We start from the raw sequence: 20,133 nt of genomic DNA on the forward strand, positions 1-20,133 counted from the left end.
CTATTTGGGCAACATTTGTAAATGATTAATAAGTATTAGCAAAAAAAAGGTATTAAGAGTTCAATAATCAATAAATAAATCTGTTAAGTACTTACTGATCCCTAATTTAAATAAAATTGCAAATAATACATTAAATAAATAAAATGTGTACCTCTAATAATAGAAATGTGTACTTGAAAAAGTAGAAAATCCATCGAAGATATGTTAGATAAACACAATTATTTGAGTAATCATGAAATAATTTCCTATTCCCATGCTACTCAATTATGTAATAATTTAGACTTAAGACTGATCATACAAAGCCTGAAATTTGAGCTGTTAGCTACACCAATCAGCCTCTCTACAGCTGTCAAATAGGCTTTGATGGGTAAGTCTGAGTGATAAAATAAATGTATGATTTGCTGCAACACAGATCTGGCACCAAACATTTGCTTTAACTGAAATAAAAGACACTCTTCTTTCCTCACTAACACTGGACCACTCTAAACCTTTCCTGTGTTAGGTCAGTTAGGACTACCAAAATAATTCATATTTGTTAAATGCAGGAAAAATACGAGAGAGAATGTATTTTACTTTCTTGAAAGTCAGAACAGTTCTTAAGTATTTGCTAGAACTACGAGCAAAGTCCCGTGGTTTCCACAAGCCTCTCACAATAATTTGCTGGAAAATTGGTCCAGTCCTTCTGATACATCCGGTTGGGTTTATGGCACAAACCCGTCCATCTTTGTCCAGCACATTTTTTTATGAGATTGAGATGAGGGCTTTATGATGGCAACTCCAAAGGCATTCACTTTGTATCATGTAACCCACTTTATAATTGATCTGGCTATATGGTTAGGGTCATTATTCAGTTGGAAATGCCAAGTGTTTCTTCCTGGCTAGTGTGCTGAAACATTACTTCAAAATGTTCTCATAATGGGTCTGTCTCATGGTGCCATCAGCAAACAGACCACACAACACCCTTGCACTCAACAGTCGGGATGGGGTTCTTGCAGGTTTCCACCTTTTCCTCCAAATGCAACAATAATCACTGCAGCCAAACGCCTAAACTTCCTTACTTTGCTTCTGAAGTTATGGCTTCTTCCTCTTTGAGTGGCAGTGCAGGACTAGTTTTACTGTGGATAATGAGCTTTTCTCACCAGCTTCAGCTAGCATCGTCACAATTATTATCGTTCTGGCATTTAGAAAAAGGATATAGCTAAAAAGCAGACAAATAACAGACATATTTATATGTAGGATTGTGACACATGCAGCCCTTATTAGTTCTTTTTTATCCTTCCATCCATCAGTCCAGAGTCTACTGTTATTGTTGTTGGTGGTGAAGGTCCTTATGTTCAGTAAGGATTATTCGTCTAAACACTTGCAACCAATTATTCGAATAAGCATCATATTTAAGCTATAAATAGACAGCAGCAAGGTTGGAGAACCTTTCTCTTTTATTTATTTTTTAACAATCTGAGTAAACAGAACCTAAATTAATCAAGAGAAAGATGTAAGCAATTCATGATATCCTTAGACTTACAGAGTATTTTAGGACAAATAAATAAATAAAATACAACTTCTGTTAACAAACCAAAAAAACTGTAACCTGTTACTGACAATATGTCTGAGCAATTTTTAAAAAAACATGTATAAAGTCAGTAATGATAAACTGAATCCTGAGTTCTTCCATTCACACAGTATTTTTTTTATTTTTTATTTTTTTGCGTATACAAATATGTAACATTACTTTCTATCCAGTGCAATAGTAAATCCATTGCAGCAGCCATGAATAGACTAACAGGGAATGATTTGGTTACACAACAGCTTCATTGGAAGCTGGTCCGGAAACGACAATACTGACACAGAGCTGGTTTAAATCAAGTTATGGTGCCAAGCAGTGTTTATATTTTTCAGGGGAAGGTTTATTATACTGAGCTGAGTGTTACAGTAACTGTTTTCTACTACACTTCGTGTCACTTGGCCAATAGTCTGGTTCAGGGGTTCCCAAACTTTTCCATGCCATGGCAGCTTAAGCAGCATTAGCTTCTGGCCAGGGACCGCCTTTGAAAACCCACAAACAATGCTTCAACATAATGTAAAGATAAATCTACTTTTAGGATGCTTTTTCCTACTTTTATTCATCATTCAGTAATTATTACATGTGTTTAGCATCAGCATATTAACTAACATGTTTTCAGCACTCTAACAAACCTTTCAGCAAACTGTTGACAAGAACTGAACGAAAGATATCAAACCTCTCTCAATTGTGTGTGTAGTGAGAGGGCAGGGCCAGTGCATGTTATTGTCCCAGAGTTATTGGCTCTATGTTTTGGTTTTAGTACCTTTAAAGTGGAAGAGCCAGACTCACACATGTAGGTTGTTGCAAAAGGGAAGAGGCATTTCAGTGGTAGTAGCTCGAATTCACTATGAAGTGGGTCATGTGAAGAATGAATTATGTATTCTGCCTTTTGCAGGACTCTTTTCTCAAAAAAGCTTCTTCTAAATTGGGTAATGTCACTCCTATAATTTTGTCAGCAGTTTGTACAATTTGCTTAATCCTGTTCTTGTTTCCAGCTGATAGTGAGGACAGATTCAATCAGAGAGTTATAGAAAATAGTTCAACAAGAGGTAAGAACTTTTTTTTGTCAATGAGAGCTCTAGGATGGCTAGTGTTCAACAGATGAAACAACTTACAACTGAATCCGCTATTTATAGATAGCAATAGTTTGCATAGCACTGACTTGAAAAGGAGAGCAGACCCAGTCTTTGTTTTGGCTGGAGTGTGACAGCAGACCAAGTTCCCAAAAATGTCTTTGCAACCTTTTCCAGAACAGAACAGCAAATATTTGATTATGGAAAAATTCAGCGTCACATTCCTTAAAATTACAAGAAGGAGTTTTGGACTTTGGGGGCTTGGGCTTTGATTTTTCCACCCCTTAAACTTCGGATGCAAAACTGATACATCAAACATCTGAATGCTTTTTGTTTGTTTTTAGCAAAGGGCACACAATAATTGGACAGCCATAAAGCAATATGTCTTTTCAGCTAACAGCTCTAAATTAGTCAGAGTAATCCACGTAATATGCTGTAAGAATGTGTTCCATTTTTTTCCAGCGAAATCTGGAATATCACCTTCATCTTGTGATATTTTAGGGCGAGACTTGCTTCTCATTGGTTGGTTGTTCTGTGACACGTTCAAATTAAACGCTGTTATTGGTGGGAATCTGATCGCATGCAAACCTTTAAAGAGCCATTTTCGCAGGTGAATTTCATAAACAACTTTTCCTGAGTTCCTGTTCCTTGAGATGGATCATGACAAAACCTAAGCGTTACACGAAGCCCGATGATCAGATGGCTATCTCTGCATTTCTGTTGCGTCCTTGGCGTTGACCACTGCTGAGGAGGAGTTGACAGAAAAACGTCCCAACATGTGGGGCGCTGCAGAGGACAGCCCGTCTGGGGAGGAGGATAATTACAATTCCTCATTTCAGTTATGATTACTTTGAAGTGGCAGACACCCTGTTGTGTTAGATTTGACTCCATGATGTAGAAAGTGGTTTAGGACAGAGCTGGTGGGACTGGTCACCCTATATGGATATGTTTTAGTAAGAACAAACAGAGCAGTAGTTTGTAAGGCTACACCATATGTAGGTAAACATTATGTATTTGCTTGCAAATGTTACCTTTCTGCTAGTATTTCTACACATTGGTAGAAATAAACAAAATTTAATTTGACCTTAAGAAGAACTTGGTGTTGGATATTTTGATTATGCATCATAAGTTGTATATTTAGAGTGGACCGAAAGCTTAAGTTGCTGGAAATTGCCTCCATTTGTACTTGAAACAGTGATCAGCCCCAACGGGTGAAATTTGACAGCCCCTCCAATATACTCTAAATTTCTGGGGAAAACCCTGGAACACTTACGTTTCTGACCATTCTTCATTGTAAAATAGCTCAGGGTCAATTAGACTGGCTCTGAGAACATCATCTAACTCTGTCCCAAGTCTTTTTCTCCTCTAACTATTTTACACCCTTTATTTATGTTCATCCATATTCCCATAAACATGGAAAGTAGGTTCTGTGTTCACTGCCCGGATCAGTAGAGCTAAAACACAGGCACTGGCAGGTTCAGCACTGGCTCCTTGTTCTTTTCACAGATGAGAGCAGGTTCACTTTGAGCTTATGTGACAAACGCGAAAGGGTCTGGAGAAGCTGCAGTAAATGTTCGCTGCCTGCAACATTGTTCAGCATGATCTGTCTGGTGGTGGCTCAGTATTCTTGTTGGGAGGCATATCCATAGAGGGAAGCAAAGACCTGCACAGAATAAATGATGGAACCCTGACTGCCATGAAGTATCAGGATGAAAAACCCAGACCTATTGATTGACTCTTCAATAGTGCAGAGAGTTCAGGGTTCCTCCTGGAGCCTGATGATGCCTTAACCTGGCAAGCCAGATGGATAATGTGTAGTGCTCTCCGTTCTGCACATTATTAATCTGGACCTTCTCCCATCGAATCCATTCGGGGAAAGGAGGGATATTCAGCAGAACCTTCTGAGCTGATTGGCGAAGAGACACCTAGTGCTCGCCTACCAAAGGTTGGTTTTGGCTAATCAGGGTATGAAATGAAAACGAAGCCTTGGTGCTGACTTAGGGAAGAAAGGAGACTCAGAAGCCACCCAGAGCGGCTGATTTCCTTCTGGACATTTACGCTAAATGTTTGCTAATGAAAACCTGCCATGCTAACGGACCTGGCAACTTGCAGGCGCCGCCTACTGGCCGGGAGGAGTTAAACTTTTCGCAATATCCTGCAAACCATAATATCGCAACGTGATAGACCCAAACCATATTTGGTTCGGGCCCGCCCGATCAATTAAGATAGGAGTCGGACAAGATGGATTCTTTTGTGTTTGTGAACGCACAAATACTGAGAATTCAGCTTGCAGGAAAGGTTAATAATGCCCATCCTCATGTGGCAAGAATATGCAGGCAGTTCCTGGAGGATGAAGGAATTTATACCATCGACTGGCCTCTACACATTCCTGAACTAAATCCCACAGAACAACTATGGGATACCGTGTTTAGCTCCATCTGACATCACCAAGTTCCACCTCAGACTCCCCAGGAGTTAAGTGATGCCCTGGTCAGGATTTGGGAAGAGATACCCCAGGACACCATCCATCATCTCAGAAGGAGCTAACACTGATGTTAGCATACAAGCACATAGGGGCCATCCAAACTACCCTGTACCATTTTGAGGTAATGCTATTACATTTCAGCAAAGTGGATAAACTGATCATAAGTGGATATCCAGCATGATTTTTAAATTCAGACATGTTATGTTTTCAATGTGTCCTTTTATTTTATTTTATTGTTCTTTTAGCAGTGTATCCACCTAACAATTTTGTACTACTTTGTGTTTGAACGTCTAAGGTATCACATTGTAGCATTTTATTGATTATCTAAGTAACTTATTAAACACAATTTTCCACTTTTAGGGATATGTGACGCTATACAAAAAAAAATCAACAAGAATCATTTACATATTATTACATTTCAATCTATAAACCCGTGTCTTAAAAAAGACGTTTTCATCAAAATGTGTAAAGAACAATGAGCATGGTTGAGTGTTGCTGAGTGGGTTAGTATATTGGGTATGTAAGACAACCAGGTACAACGTAGGTGCCTGATGTTTCCGGTGACTCTGGGGTGTTGAAGCCTACTGTAAATCCAGCCTTGGGATGTGTTTGTACCTTGTGGTAGTCTTGCTCGAGTCTGGAGTCAGAGCTGGCTCCCTGCTTGTACTTGTTCAACTTTAATTTCATCTGTCTGGTCTTCTCCTCCATGTCCATACCTGAGCACAAAGACACATTCTGGTCAGACAGGAACTGGCACAGAGAGAAGGGCTTGATGAAAGGACATTCTGCTATGGTGAGAGACAAGCTTCTGTTGATCTATGAGCCATGACGAGACAGATCAAATGGATAAAAGCAGAATGGCTTACAGGATCACACAGGAGAACATCCCTACACAACCTGTTCAATCTGAGCTGCAGCATATTCAAACTAAATTTTTTTTAGAAAATCCTGCATATTCCTGCATTTTTGCAAATCTCCAACTTAAACAATTTGCACAAGATTCTGCATAGATGCTCTTACTTTGAAAAAAAAAAAAACATTAAATGGCCAAATTAATTTAACCAACACACATGAAAATGGCTCATTTAGCTTACCCCCAGCTATACCCCGAAAATTAAGTTTGTTTCAAAATACAGATTTGTATTGCTGATTATTTTTAGTGGAAGCTCCTTTTATGTTCAATATCACTCCAGAAAAAATAGCCATAGCGACATTAGTTCTTCGGTCCCAAAATATTACAGCTCTAAACCAGATGCGTACGTTTTGCTGCAACTACACTTTCCTTCTCCCAAATTTTGTCTTTCTCTCTACAACTGCATTATCTGATGGCATGATTAAGTGAATGTGAAAGCACACATTGTGCCATGCACATAAGCAATGAGGCTGAACATTCAAACGGACATACACAAACAAACACACAGACAGCAAAATAAAAACTAGAAGAAATACATCAAGGTATAGTTTCATTGATAAAAGGAACTGTTTTCTCTGTTGACTTATGTCTCTGTCACATTTTGCTGTATATGTACTTCTTACTGCAATATCACACACACCACTAAACATTTTTCTAACTGTTTTCAGGAATTATAAGTACAGATAAAGCGGGACATCGGCTGGTGATAGGAATGCTTTGGTTTTCACCATGACTGGCCCTGACCTGTGGCTAGCTGGCTGGAAATAAACAACAACAGTACATTTAACGCTCAGTGAATGCACCATACCCAAGCGGTAACAACACTCTTCCGTATCAACGCTGTTACCGAGGGAAGAGGAATCAAAAGTTAGCTATTTTCATTATCAGTGATGTGTTTAAAAATGAGATCAGAAGAATCACAGACGTTCAAGAACCTATTTAAAAGGAAAGCCTTTCAAATGTGCTGTTCTGAGCACTGTTGCTTTGCAGCAAGATGGTCCTGGTTTCGAATCGAGGCCTGAAACATTTCTTCACAAGGAGTTTGCATATTCTAAGGTTGATCGGTTACTCTAAATTGCCCTTAGGTAGGAGCGTGTCTGTGTAATGTTGTTTTCTTTTGTGTCTGCGTGGCTTCCTGTGATGGACTGGCGACCTGCCCAGGGTGTAGGCCCTTCTGAAACCCTGCGTGGATGTATGCGTTTAAAATAATTCAGATATGTCTGTGGATATTCAGACTGACGGACTAAAAGTGAGCGAGAATTTCAGCAGATAACAGGAAGGCTGAATGGAGCACAGCACATATTCTGTCTTATCCATTTAACCTTTCAAATTTTATTTGACATGGAGAATGGTAAATTTGGTAATGTTTACAAGTTTAAGGAAATCTCAAAGTGAAGACCAGGATCCAAATTCTCTGCAAAATACACACGGGGGCTGCTTTAGTACTAGACTGTTTTATCAATGCTAGTAGCACTAACCACACTGAATGCTAATATAAGATGCTGAACCTAGTTTAACGAGCCAACTCCATAACCAGTTTGTCTTTGGTTTGAAATAATAACACCCAGTTTACAGCAACATTTCTGAGGGATGCTGCTTCAGTTCCCAGTACAAATAATTGAAGATGGTTCATAGAGTGAATGCTAGAAAGAATCATTTGATTGCTGTTGTATTGTGTTGTTTTCCTACTTAAAGAGAAAAAAGAATCAACTAAGATTGGCAATGGCAGCTGAAAGCCTTACTAAAAACAGGAGATTGTAATTTTTTATTCAGACAATTTCTCACATTTAAGCAGAATCCTTTTATAATTTTAGAAACATTATGATATGGCATGTTTGTAAAACATTCAAATCGCTTTTACAATGCTAGTTTTGATTCAGTGTATTTTCAGAGTATTTTCTGAAAACTTTACATTTAGAGTGCAATGTTCTTTGTAAATAAGACGTAAAAAGATTCTCATAAACAAAAATTGGATTTTTAAATTATATCATTACACTACCAGCTAAATCCCAATGGTCAATTCAAAATAATGCACAGATAAAACTTTTCAGATTTTGTATAGGCAGCTTTTAGACACCATTATATGGCATGTTTTACTTAAATACTGTACACCTAATTCTGAAACTTCAGATGATATCCAATATCACTTTTCCCAACTTTCTATATTTCTATATATGTTTTAACGTTTTACTAAATTAATCTGGAAAAGATTCTTAGGATTAAGAAAAATCTACAAATAACTAAGAAAGACCTTAGATTTGTTCTTCCGGGTAGAACTGAGGGCAGTATCCTATAACAATGTCTGCTCCAAGGACGCAGAACTGGAAACACTACGGCAATGCTTGAGTGGCCAGTAAACGCAGAAAAGTCAAGTTGTAGACATGACAGAAGCTGGAAGCATCATCTACAGAACAACTTAAAGAGCACAAGAGAATGGAGCCAAGCAAAGCATGAACAGAGTAGACGGCTGGGATGAGGGAAGGCGGTTGTGGGGAGGCAGAAAAAAAAAAGAGGGAGCAGAAGAAGAAGGGACAGACCTGAGTTCGTCCAACTTGGTGAGTCCGTGTCTTCTGGGTTTACATCACAAAATGGACAGACACAGACAGAGGAGAGGGACATGGATGTAAGAGGATGCACAAAGGGTAAAAAAGGGAGGGGACAAGGACAATGTGTGTGTTTGTTTGCGTCGGGGTGGGTTCTCATTGAATGTGTCAGGTTTGAAGGGTTAGAACGAGAGGAAAGTAGAGGAGGGAGAGAGAAGTGGGGACACAACACAACAATAATACAACACAACATCGACAAAACAGCAAACACAGAAGGCACAAACAGAATCATCACGTTGCTCAACAACACACAAGCTCCGCCATGGGCGTCGTGAGAAGTCGAAACAGGGCAAGGAGGTGCAAGGCTGGGAGAGGCTAAGAGAGGGGCCAAGAGATTAGTTATGAGACACCGAAGAGAAAGGAAGGGATTCTGGCCTAGAAGGAACAAGTGCTGAAACAGGAAAGAGAGGTTAAAGAACCAAGCCTGACGAAAAACTGGAGATCCTGCTAAACGTAGGAGTGGAGAGGAAGAGAGAGGAGAAAGAAGCTGATGTCACTTCTGCATTGAGCGACTGTGGGGAGACAGCCTGGAAAAATAACATAAAAGAAAGGAAAAAAACAAAACAACAGCAGGAACTAAAAAAAAAAACACTGAGCAGCAAGCACACGAAAAGAAGAACAGCCATCTCCTTCAGCGTGTTTCACCAGAAAAATAAAAAAGTGATATTGGTAAAAAAAAAACAAAAAAACACAAATGTCACCTTGTAGCAAAACAGAATGCAGGAATATGTGTTAAAACATAAACACATTGACAAGCAAACACATGCAGAAGTCAACTGGTTCGGCTAAGAAAGAATGTTATGCAACAGCATAAAGCTCCTATTACCGGGCGTCTCTCTCTGATATATCCATACTGTTATTATGATCAGATTTTATTCCCCTTTATGCTATTAATAACTTTGCAACCTCCTTGAACTGACTGTTTGGCTGTAAATATGAACTGACCCGCCGTACCACTGGCACCAATCACAACTCCGCAAACACGCGCTCGTCAACAGGCAGGATCTCAGCCCATGAGCTCAGCTTCATTGGTCAGCGTGTAGGACCACTTCCCTCAGTGGGACCCCTTCAACACTCATTCAACTGGGCACCTGGCAGATGAGCGCCGGCAGCTGGAGGAGCACTCACGTCAGACCACCCTCAAACAGATACGCCCTCAAACAAAACTTTTTACACAACTGATGCCTTTTGTAGCTGTGGTGCGTGAATAAAAAGACAGTCTAGCACAAGTGATTCAGTAGCTTTCATCTCTTTAAAATTAAATAAGATAACCCAAAGAAGTGATTATCTGTTATTGACCTTGACATGTGAGTCTTTGAGATAAAAATATGTCAATCTGAGATAAACAAAAACACTAATAGAGCTACAGATGCAGATCTTGTAGACAAATAATGAAAAAAAAATCACTTATCGCAAGATAAGATATCTCATCTTGCCAGTGATAAGATATGTGTTTATATAGATAGATACATAGATCTATATCTATATAGATATAGATCTATATATATAGCTATAGATAAAAAGATTGACTATGCCCAAACAATCACACAGAATGACAACAACAATCAGTTTCCCATATAAAACATTTGACAGCATTCAGCTGACATACAGGGAGGAACTGGAAGAACCTGGTGACGACCCCACTCAGCACTCTCCACACTCCACACTCCACACAAAGCCAACCAGCAGATTCAAACACAAAATGTTTGTTCTGTGAAATGACAGCACGCATCTCTGTGCAATATGAAAAAAAAAAACTGCAAAGTAAAATTATCTGTTTGATTTCATTTTAGGGTTCAAACTGCTGAATCCTTACGTTGTCATGAATCTTTTTTTTTTTTTTTTTTGCATCTTAACAAGAAATATAATTAAAAACTTTTTTTTACTTCAGAAGCTTAAGTGTCACTCCTGATCTTTGTGCTTTGTTTAGTAAAGACGCAACGGATTCTTATTTCTAAAATAAAATACAGAGAGTATAAACCAGAAAATCAAATCAAAGCTGGAGGATACATCATTTCAGCAAAGGAGTCACAAGCAAACACAAAGGGACTCAGATTAAAGGTAGATGAGGGTGGGATTCTTTGGGAATCCAATACAGCAGACACAGCAAGCCATTAGGATTTAAGAACAACACAGCATAGGAAAACCACATACAAAAAAAAGACAGGATATTCCTGTGTTTGAATAAGTCTTTAAGACTAAAGTCTTCTTTAGTCATAAAATAGACCAATAATTTTTATCAAAGACTTTAATTGTTTTCATACGCACTGTGGAAAGACTATAAACTAACACACACACACACACACACACACACACACACACACATACAAACTCGCTTGCCTAAGAAGACTGTATATCTTATAATACTGTATTTTTTGTTGCTTTTATTTTGAGGGTATACACTATGAGTAAATGAACAATAAGCTGCGAGCCGGTATTCTCCAACAGAGAAGAGCGTTTTAAGCTCTTCTCTGATCAGGTTAAGCTTTCAGGCTTTGGGCTTTTTAAAAGTGATGTTTCCAGTTTATAAAATATCCCCAAATATATAAATATAAAGGAACCACCACTAAATTTCACTCACACATAACACAGGGACCTTTGACCCATAGGTTTATAAATGAGCAGGCCTAAGACTAATAAGCTTTAGCAGAAGCTCCTGTGTGTTTACAAATTAAAAGCGCCCTGCCGTTGCTTTATTTAACTAAATGACAGGCTGATGCACCTGATTCAGTTTCTGGTGAAACATCGTGTCCTGTTCAGGAGAATTTGGCTGCACTACTACGGGTTGATTAATGTTGACTACTGGTCATGCACTCATACCACTGACAATGTAAATAGCTTAATTAGCGATCAAAATTCATAAAGTCATCTGAAGCACCATCTATTCACTCTCAAACCCACCAACCTGCGTCAGTGAGGGAGGGGTGTGGCTGTGACCCTCCACCAGACAAAGAGCCATTCAGCCCTCGCTGCTGGTCCTCCCATGTCACCTCTATAGGAAAGTAGACACATACTGACTGGTTTAGCCAAGAGAGAACATAAAGAACCTCCGATTGTCTAGAAAAAGCAGTTTTGTACATTATGTGAGGAACAACTGTATCAAAATCATTTTGTAGCTTTACATGTAAACTCAGACGTAAACTTCATCTTACATGTCAAAAAGAATATGAGGTCCAGTAGTAAGAAAGAGAAAGGGCCGAGCGACTGAAGGGTGAAAGCAGGGACAGCTCCTCTTTAAAGATTGTGAGCTTTGTGCCATCTGCTGGCCAACAATGATAACTGTCTCGTATATTCTAATACAAGGATAGATCATGCTTCATCGTAAATCTGGAGCAATGCAGAAAGCCAGGAAAAAAAACACCAAATATATAATGTATGCTGTGCCCTATTACCATCTTATACCTGACAAAAATTGTAAACATAGCCCCAATTTTGACGAAAGCTCGAGAGAAAGGTCCAGTCTCATCAAGTACTACGAAACGCTGAACATGTCTTTGACAATCCATGTCAAATCAAAACGAGTTTTTCTTTCACAGAAGAAATGCTTGGATCTCTCCTTGTGACGTAGAGGTGGGTAAAGTTAGCGTCAACATAAAGGGGGGTTGAAGCTTTGGGGGTATTTAGAAGGCAGAGGAAGGCAGACGAGCAGAGATCACAGCGACAGATAACTGTATCTAAAAAAAAAAACAAGAGCTACACGTGGCTGTCTAATTTCATCAGTACGCTTAAATCGAATAGTTCCTCAATCCACGTAGCACAACAAAAACAAAAACAAAAAAAAAACATGAGGACAAAGTTAAAGAAACGACAAACAGTGCAAAACTAATAAGACTAAAGCAACTCAAAGTAACATAACATCAAGAATAGAGGTGTAACGACATCTTGCAATATTAAAAAAAGTGTCTTGAGAAGCGCTAACCAGCTGCTGTCAAGCATGCCAGTTTAATCTGGCAAATAAAGTTTATGTCCTTTCATCTAGGCCTAAGACCTAAGTCATGTTCTGTGAGCTTGACACGTATGTCTGTTTCTTATTATGAATGATAAATTTGTTTTTGAAGTAATCCTTGGGGGGCTTTGTGTAGACAGAGTAGGGCCCTACTATTTCTGTAAAAACCTAGTAGGGCAGTGTGCCGACTGACTGACTGACAATAGTTACAGCAGCAGTGAATGAGCCTCCATCACTTTTAAAGCGTTTGTCTATAGAGCCTGGTGGGTCCTCGGTAGAAACAATGCAACAGTCCGACAGGCAGGCTATGACGGAGTTGTAAGCAATGAGAAAACCATGCAGCAGGCTAATTGTTAGCTACTAATAACACTAAAGTTATAATGAGTTTGGACTGCTTTTCGTCATCTCTGCATCAAATTCTAAACTTCTGAGATTGATCCAATCTTAATTTAATCAGTCTAGGAAGAATAGACTGATTAGAAATCTAGGCAAAGTGTGTTTAAAACACAATTTGACATTTATGTAAAGCTTTACTCTAAAATGCACCATTTTCAATGCATAAAAGAGCATAAAAGCCACAATGTTTAGATTAATTAAAACGGACTTCTAAACTGATCACACATATTTTCAAATACAGTTTGTAAATGATATTTGCTTTAGTAGTATAAAGGAAATAAAGAACACTCTTGTTTTGTCCTAAAACTCTGTTAAAATCATGTCTCGCCTTGTTCTTCTGAACCTAATACCAGGTTTAATCTCATCTTGTGAGCTGAATTATCGTTACACCCCTAATCAAGAGCTGGACTGTAGGCGATGGTGTGAAGTGTCAAGGTAGAAATATTGAAGATTCCACAGCAAACTCAAACCATCACTTGCCTTTCCTTCCATTTACAGGTGGACCTGGGAGTTTTTCCTCACTGTTAGCAGCTAGAAGCAGATTGAGGCTCAAAGTAAGACTTTGAAGTAATATAGAATACCTGAAACCCCCTCCCACAGAACTGATTACAAACATACTGATTACTGACCCAAACTGAATGGACATGAAACAGTGTAAAAATGCATTGAGTTATGTGCAGTGCTGAATCACAGCATTAGTCACAGCTGTCATAATGTAATGATTAGGCTTCTCAAATGAGCCTCTGTTTGTATTTAACATCACTCATGAAATATAGACTACAGTCAGTAAAAAAAAAAAAAAAACAGTAGCACAGACTTACCCACGGTTCAGCTAATTTTTGGATTGGTTATATATATATATATATATATATATATATATATATATATATATATATATATATATATATATATATATATATATATATATATATATAGTTATATATAGTTTTATATCCAGAGCAGAAAACTTCAGAAAGTGTTCAAATACATGGAGAAGGGTTTACTGATGTGCAACAACTGATGCATGGTCCTCAACATAACAGATTTGGAAATAAATAAATCTAAGACAAATATCTCATGAATAGAGTTCATCAAGATAGAGTCAGCACACACTGTGTTTCCATCTAAGCTAAAAAGGTGCATCTAGTTTTGACTAAATAAGTTATTAGGGTAGTGCCAAGAACCCTGTATAATAACAAAGCAAGAATCCATCTGCGGCTATGAGAAAATGTCCCGGTTTGCACTGTCCCTGGTGGACTGTTATGGTTGTTATTGAAAATAGGCTGTTGATGACTTCTGATTACTCACTAAATTGCTTAGTGTTTTAAGTCTCTCCCACTGTGGCTTTTCGAAGTCCACTAGTTCATTTAGCACTATTATAGCCCCAAACAATCAAAAACACTAGCATGCCACATGAATAGATGGGAGAGTAGGAAGTGGGAACTGTGGGAAACCCAATTTTCTGCCAACACTCACGTCATTCATTCAAGCTTGTGTGTGAATGTACTGAAAAATGTACAGCGATGCAGTTCGATAATTTTGTCCACAGAAATTAACTGTTTGAAGGGTGTCTTTGAAACTGTTGGAGTTATTATTATTATTATTATTATTATTATTATTATTATTATTATTATTATTATTATTATTATTATTATTATTATTATCATCACTGTAAATAATTGCCCAAACTTTCTTGTAGTGAGAGAAACTTCCCTTTAGAACAGGTTTATGTGGAAAGTAACACACCTGTATGAACAGTAAGGGTTTCAGGTGTCCTGCACTCTGTTCCTGTTCCCTCCTTTCCGGGTCCCTCTTGACAGTTGCCACATAAAGATTAAACAAGATAATCATTTTTTGTTTTTTATTACAACCAGGTGTGGCTGAACTTCCAAGCACAGCAGATCAGGACTGGCACACTTTATCAACATTTTAGCTTCTCTCTGTAACTGTATGATCTGTAACTGGAAGGAAGGAAGGAAGGAAGGAAGGAAGGAAGGAAGGAAGGAAGGAAGGAAGGAAGGAAGGAAGGAAGGAAGGAAGGAAGGAAGGAAGGAAGGAAGGAAGGAAGGAAGGAAGGAAGGAAGGAAGGAAGGAAGGAAGGAATGGTAATGTAACAAGTTGACATTGAGCTCCATTGGAAACGTCATATCTACAGGAACATTTCCTAACTATGGATGTATATTTGGTTTAAGCAAAACTCAACAAATAGGAAAGTGGCAGTGACTGCATTAGACACTGGCTGCCTGTTAGAAGGACATTAGTCTTAGTCATTTCCCACAGGTTGCGCAAAGCTAGAGGACTTCATGTTTGTATTCATACAGATTAATAATAATTCATATTGATAAAGTGTGTGAGCAGCCCAAAGAGTCGACGATCCACACAAACACACTCAAAGTCTGAAGTAAAACTTAAAACAAGCTCCGATTGTGGCTTCATGTGTACACATCGGCTGTGACATACAGCAGGATCCAGACTGATCTGGAGGTCAAAAACAAATTCAAGACGAGGCAGGTTCAGGGTGCAAAGACAGGCGCCACTGCAGACCAGGTTTCAGTTTCCAGAGAGAAACACGACTCAACCAGCACTTCCTGCCCGGCAGGCTAACACCACACATCAGATACAAACCTTCACTGGACTGCGTTCCGTCATTTCCATCTTCTGAGAGAAAAACGGAAATGAACCAGAATCAACCGGTATTGCTTGGTTGCAAAGCTCAGTCAAACCATTTATGAAACAGCTCTGTACACAAATGATCTATCTCGATGTCAAAGGTAAAGCTGGGGAGCCAGAAGCTGCAATCAACCCAGGACGGGGTCCTTTTCTTGGGTCCAACCGGCTGAGTTATCAAGATAGATGACATTATCACAAAGTCTTTCCAATAACCATGTAACATAAATGGCTAAAGTCAAAGTGACTTACTTCTATCTGTTCCCGTGGGTGGAAGCTGTGGGAGTTGCCGCCCTCGTCTGCTGGACATGGGAGTACTGGTGGGACTGGTCTGGACAGATCCACTGCGAGGATGTGCCCTGAGTAACAAAACGACACTCCCGTCAAACAGAAGACAAGAGCAGACAGTGGATGCAGGGCAAGGGCCCGTTACACCCACATCACAGACGTTTGATTTGGTCATACCACTATAGCGGCTGAGGATTAGGATTTTATCCTAGGTCAATATTTCATTTAGTCTTTATGTAAATGACATTGAATGATTCAGATAGCTCGGGGTATAAAAAGGAGACAATTATAACTCCTCGATTCAATTTCCCTCTGCGGAAATTGAACAGACGCACACACAACAATGACATTTGGCACATGATATGGAGGTTGAGGGTTACATCAACTGTAACTGCAGGAAAAGGATGCTAAGTGTTAAAATGTATGCATGTACAGTCGACCCATTAGGCTGCAGGGAGAAAAGAGTTCAATGCTGAAACAGCAGACCAGTGCGACCATGCGTTCAGACTGTCTCTGAACAGCTTGAAATCAAAACAAAAGAGTAAATGAAACCATAAAAAACACAATGCCATCACAAGGATAACCAGCATCAGTTGATGTTAAGGATGAAATCAAAGTATAATATTGCCCTCATCACTGCTATACTCACAAATGTATGAGCAGTGTGGTGGAAATAAATAATAATAATAATAATAATAAAAAAACAGGTAGCAAGCCATCTATGGTACATCCACAGTGCTACTGGGAAATAAACTGAAAAAAGTGGCTAGCTGGGGGTTAAATGTGGTACGGGTAATGGAGTGAACTGGGGTGAGGTGGGTTTTTTCTTTTTTCTTTTAGTAGGGGAGCAGGGTGGTGAATACAGTATGAGTTAGTCAGGAATTAGGTCGGGTAGGAGCGTCAGGGAGTGAGTCTCAGGTTGCGTTAGCTCTAGAGAGATTTTAGCTGCACAAACATTTTAACAGAGGTCGAGCAACTCTGGAGGAGGAAAGAATTTTTGGTTGATTTAAAACTCACAATGATGGTATTGAAAAAAACAACAACAACATTAAGCAACTAGGCACGGCATTATGACCATAAGCGGGTCATCATCACACTATTCTTGCTTGGGAAAATGAGAAATCACATGGATCTACTGCCGAGATTAGGACACTTTCCACACTCTCGTCAAATCTTAGCGCGATCACAATTCACAGACGGCAAACATTTTCCACTGCTAACATCCCAGTATTGGCTAATTAATGGAACTCTAGGATGTTCTTTGTATATAGCTGACTGGTCAGAGTTATTTTGGTGGCAGAAGAAAGACCTGCTTCACCTTACAGATTCAACTTGTAGCATGGATGTTTTTCTTATTTTTAAAATTGTTTTTTTATTATTATTATTCTCAGCCCCTCCAGTATAGCTATGTCTCTGAAAAATGACTGTGCAACCAAAACTCCAGTTTGTTGATAAGTCTTTGTTTTTTTGTTTTTTTAGCCTCTCCAATCTGGGTCACACCTCGTCATGGCAGGGGAAGGGGGTGCGGACCTCCCAGATGGCAGAGACGGCATCGATCTCATGAGTGAAGAGTCGTGAGGGCGTTCAGAAGAGCGCGAGCGGGACGAGAGGCGTTCTATAGTGGGCCGCTGGTCTGCAGAGCGGGACCTGCTGTGAAACTCGTGTCTATCCATGGCTCCGTGGTTCCTACAGAGGTTGTTGAGAAACAGGCAAGGCACTCAGTGTGACTCCAGCAGGGCTGGAACATTATGCTGGCAACGTGGACAGCATGGAGATTACAGAAGGTTTTTGCACCCTTAGTATTTCAAAAGAGGTACATGTATATTGGACTGTAGGTTTATTTTTAATATACAGTTTAATTTGTGCACCAAAAATAAATAAATAAATAAATAAAAGCACAGACAAAGACCAAGCTCTGGTAAAGATGTGTTGAAAGCTTTAAACTGAATTCATGAGTTATTATAGTTTCATGTTCTCACACTGAAAACTAAAAAAGAAGTAGCATTAATGTTGAGAAAATTTCATATGTGTGTGTGTGTGTGTGTGTGTGTGTGTGTGTGTGTGTGTGTGTGTGTGTGTGTGTGTGTGTGTGTGTGTGTGTGTGTGTGTGTGAGACACAGACACTCAAGGCAGTGCCGGCACTGGGAAACTATGGCACAGGAACGCGTTGGCACACAAGTCAAATTTTCCCGCGTACTCTTGTGAGAAATAAAAAGGGTCAGAATGAGCTCTTTTTAAAACACTTTTCTCCCAAAAATGACTAAACATCAATTTAAAGACATTTTCAGAAGGACAGTACTGTATTTTTCGGACTATAAGGCGCACTTCAAATCCTTAAATGTTCTCAAAAATTGATGGTGTGACTTATAATCCGGTGCGCCTTATATATGATCACCGTTGTGCTTACTGACTGACTTTATGTGGTACAATGTGCTCAAAAATCTGTTAAAATGTGTAAGTATGACTTTGGTTAGCAATGAAGCTGCTCCGCTCAATGGATATTCGGAGTATTACTGTACACTGTAGCTGTGTCTCAATTTGCAGGATGCGAATTGACCCAGCCTACACAGCCTTAGGAGGATGCTCCGGCGGATCCTCAGCCGTTGGTAAATGGGACGGTCTAGCCTTTGGAGCACTTCCTGGTTGCGACACGACGTCATCATGTCTACTCCAAGCCCGGGAAAAACAGCGCCAGACGACAAAAAAATGGATATGGAAATTTTTATTTTATTTTTTTTATTTGTTATTATTTTTTACTTGTTATTGGAGGAGGAGAGTCGGTTTAGACGGCTTCGACGGCAGCAAAACCGGCAACAAATTTTTCTCAGGATGGGAGAGCGCAGTGGAGAGGTAACATTTACCTGCTATTATTTTCACCCAGGGGCCTGCTAATGATCATAATATACCAGTTATTAAACAAACGCTTGTCAGCAGATTGACGAATATGTTTAAATATACAATTTTATATTTATTTGTAAGACTTGATATAAGCTTATGTTTGTAACTTTAGTCATTTGAATTGAATAGTTAAATGTGTACAAACCCTGTAAATAACTGACTTAAATTACTACTTTCACTATCACTAAAAAAGCGAGCAAAGCACCTCTGGAAATTTTATGGCAGGCGAGGCCACTAAGGATGGTAGCGGTGCATCCTCAGAATTCGGGGAAAAGGAGGACACATTCAAAGGCTGCATTTTAAGCATCCTCAGAATTTTTGCCAAATGGGACAGCCTCCGCTCATCGTTGTTACGTCACTGGCTTTAAAATGCGTCCTTCGAAGGACGCAGCCTGCGAATTGAGACACAGCTTGTGTCACTACCTGATCGGACCCCTGAGCTGTCTTCAAGACTGCCTGACTGTAATGTCTAAACTAGAAGTGCATTCATGTAAGGCAGTACGCGCTAGCAACAATCAACCAAGTAAGTTAATTAAATATAAAAGTTCTGTTTATTTTGGCCTTATGATAGAAACAAGGCAGTGTCCAACTACTCTGTCATCCCGATAGAGAAGGATAGCTGACCCTCTCAGGAGAGAACTGTGTACGGTGACCAGATTTGATTTGTCTAATGAAAATTGGGGATGTCTCTGATTTTGTTAAGCACATAATCTCTGCCTGGGGGCTGGTTTGTTTTATCTGAACTGCAATACTCACGGGGCGGGGAAGCTGCATTCGACAAAGCTCTTCAACGTCTGGACAGCAACAGGACCGGGTAAATACCTCTTGTTGCGCTAAACTTTTTTACTCCATCATGATACACTGAAATCGGGGACATTTCTGAAAATCAGGGACATCTAGTCACCCTACCAGAGGGGCGGAGTGATATTACACCCTTGGGAAGAATATGTAATGCACCTTATAATCTGGTGCACCTTATGGTCCGAAAAATACAGTCTATGTAAAATACCAGGTTATGACTCCTTTAAGAAATAATTGTATTTCAATTTAATTACTTATGACACAATTCGTAGTACCTCTGCTGCCAATACCAAGAGGATAGACCTCACTCCTCTGAAATATGTTTTCTGAAGATCGGAACATACAGATCTCATAGAGCGAGACCTTTGACCCTCTTTGTACATCTAGATCATCTGGAGTCTTGGGTTGTTGTACTTCCTTATTTTCTTATAGATTTATATCTTGAGACTAGCAGGGCCAGGGAAGAAGCCGTATTGGTCATACACTACCAGTCAAACGTTTG

At 39.4% G+C, this 20,133-nt stretch overlaps 1 protein-coding gene across 1 annotated transcript in view; it reads right to left on the minus strand.

The window, feature by feature from the left end:
• The window catches only part of rims2a (regulating synaptic membrane exocytosis 2a), a gene marked incomplete in the record, with an annotated part of 165,853 nt that overhangs the window by 35,153 nt on the left and 110,567 nt on the right, over positions 1 to 20,133 (minus strand). Inside the window, 4 exon segments of the mRNA XM_036129426.1 lie at positions 5,735 to 5,835; positions 14,724 to 14,789; positions 15,897 to 16,003; positions 17,433 to 17,618. Of these exon segments, the coding sequence (XP_035985319.1) occupies positions 5,735 to 5,835; positions 14,724 to 14,789; positions 15,897 to 16,003; positions 17,433 to 17,618 (460 nt within the window).

The sequence above is a fragment of the Fundulus heteroclitus genome, chromosome 3 (assembly GCF_011125445.2).
Source record: "Fundulus heteroclitus isolate FHET01 chromosome 3, MU-UCD_Fhet_4.1, whole genome shotgun sequence".
NCBI lineage: Eukaryota > Metazoa > Chordata > Actinopteri > Cyprinodontiformes > Fundulidae > Fundulus > Fundulus heteroclitus.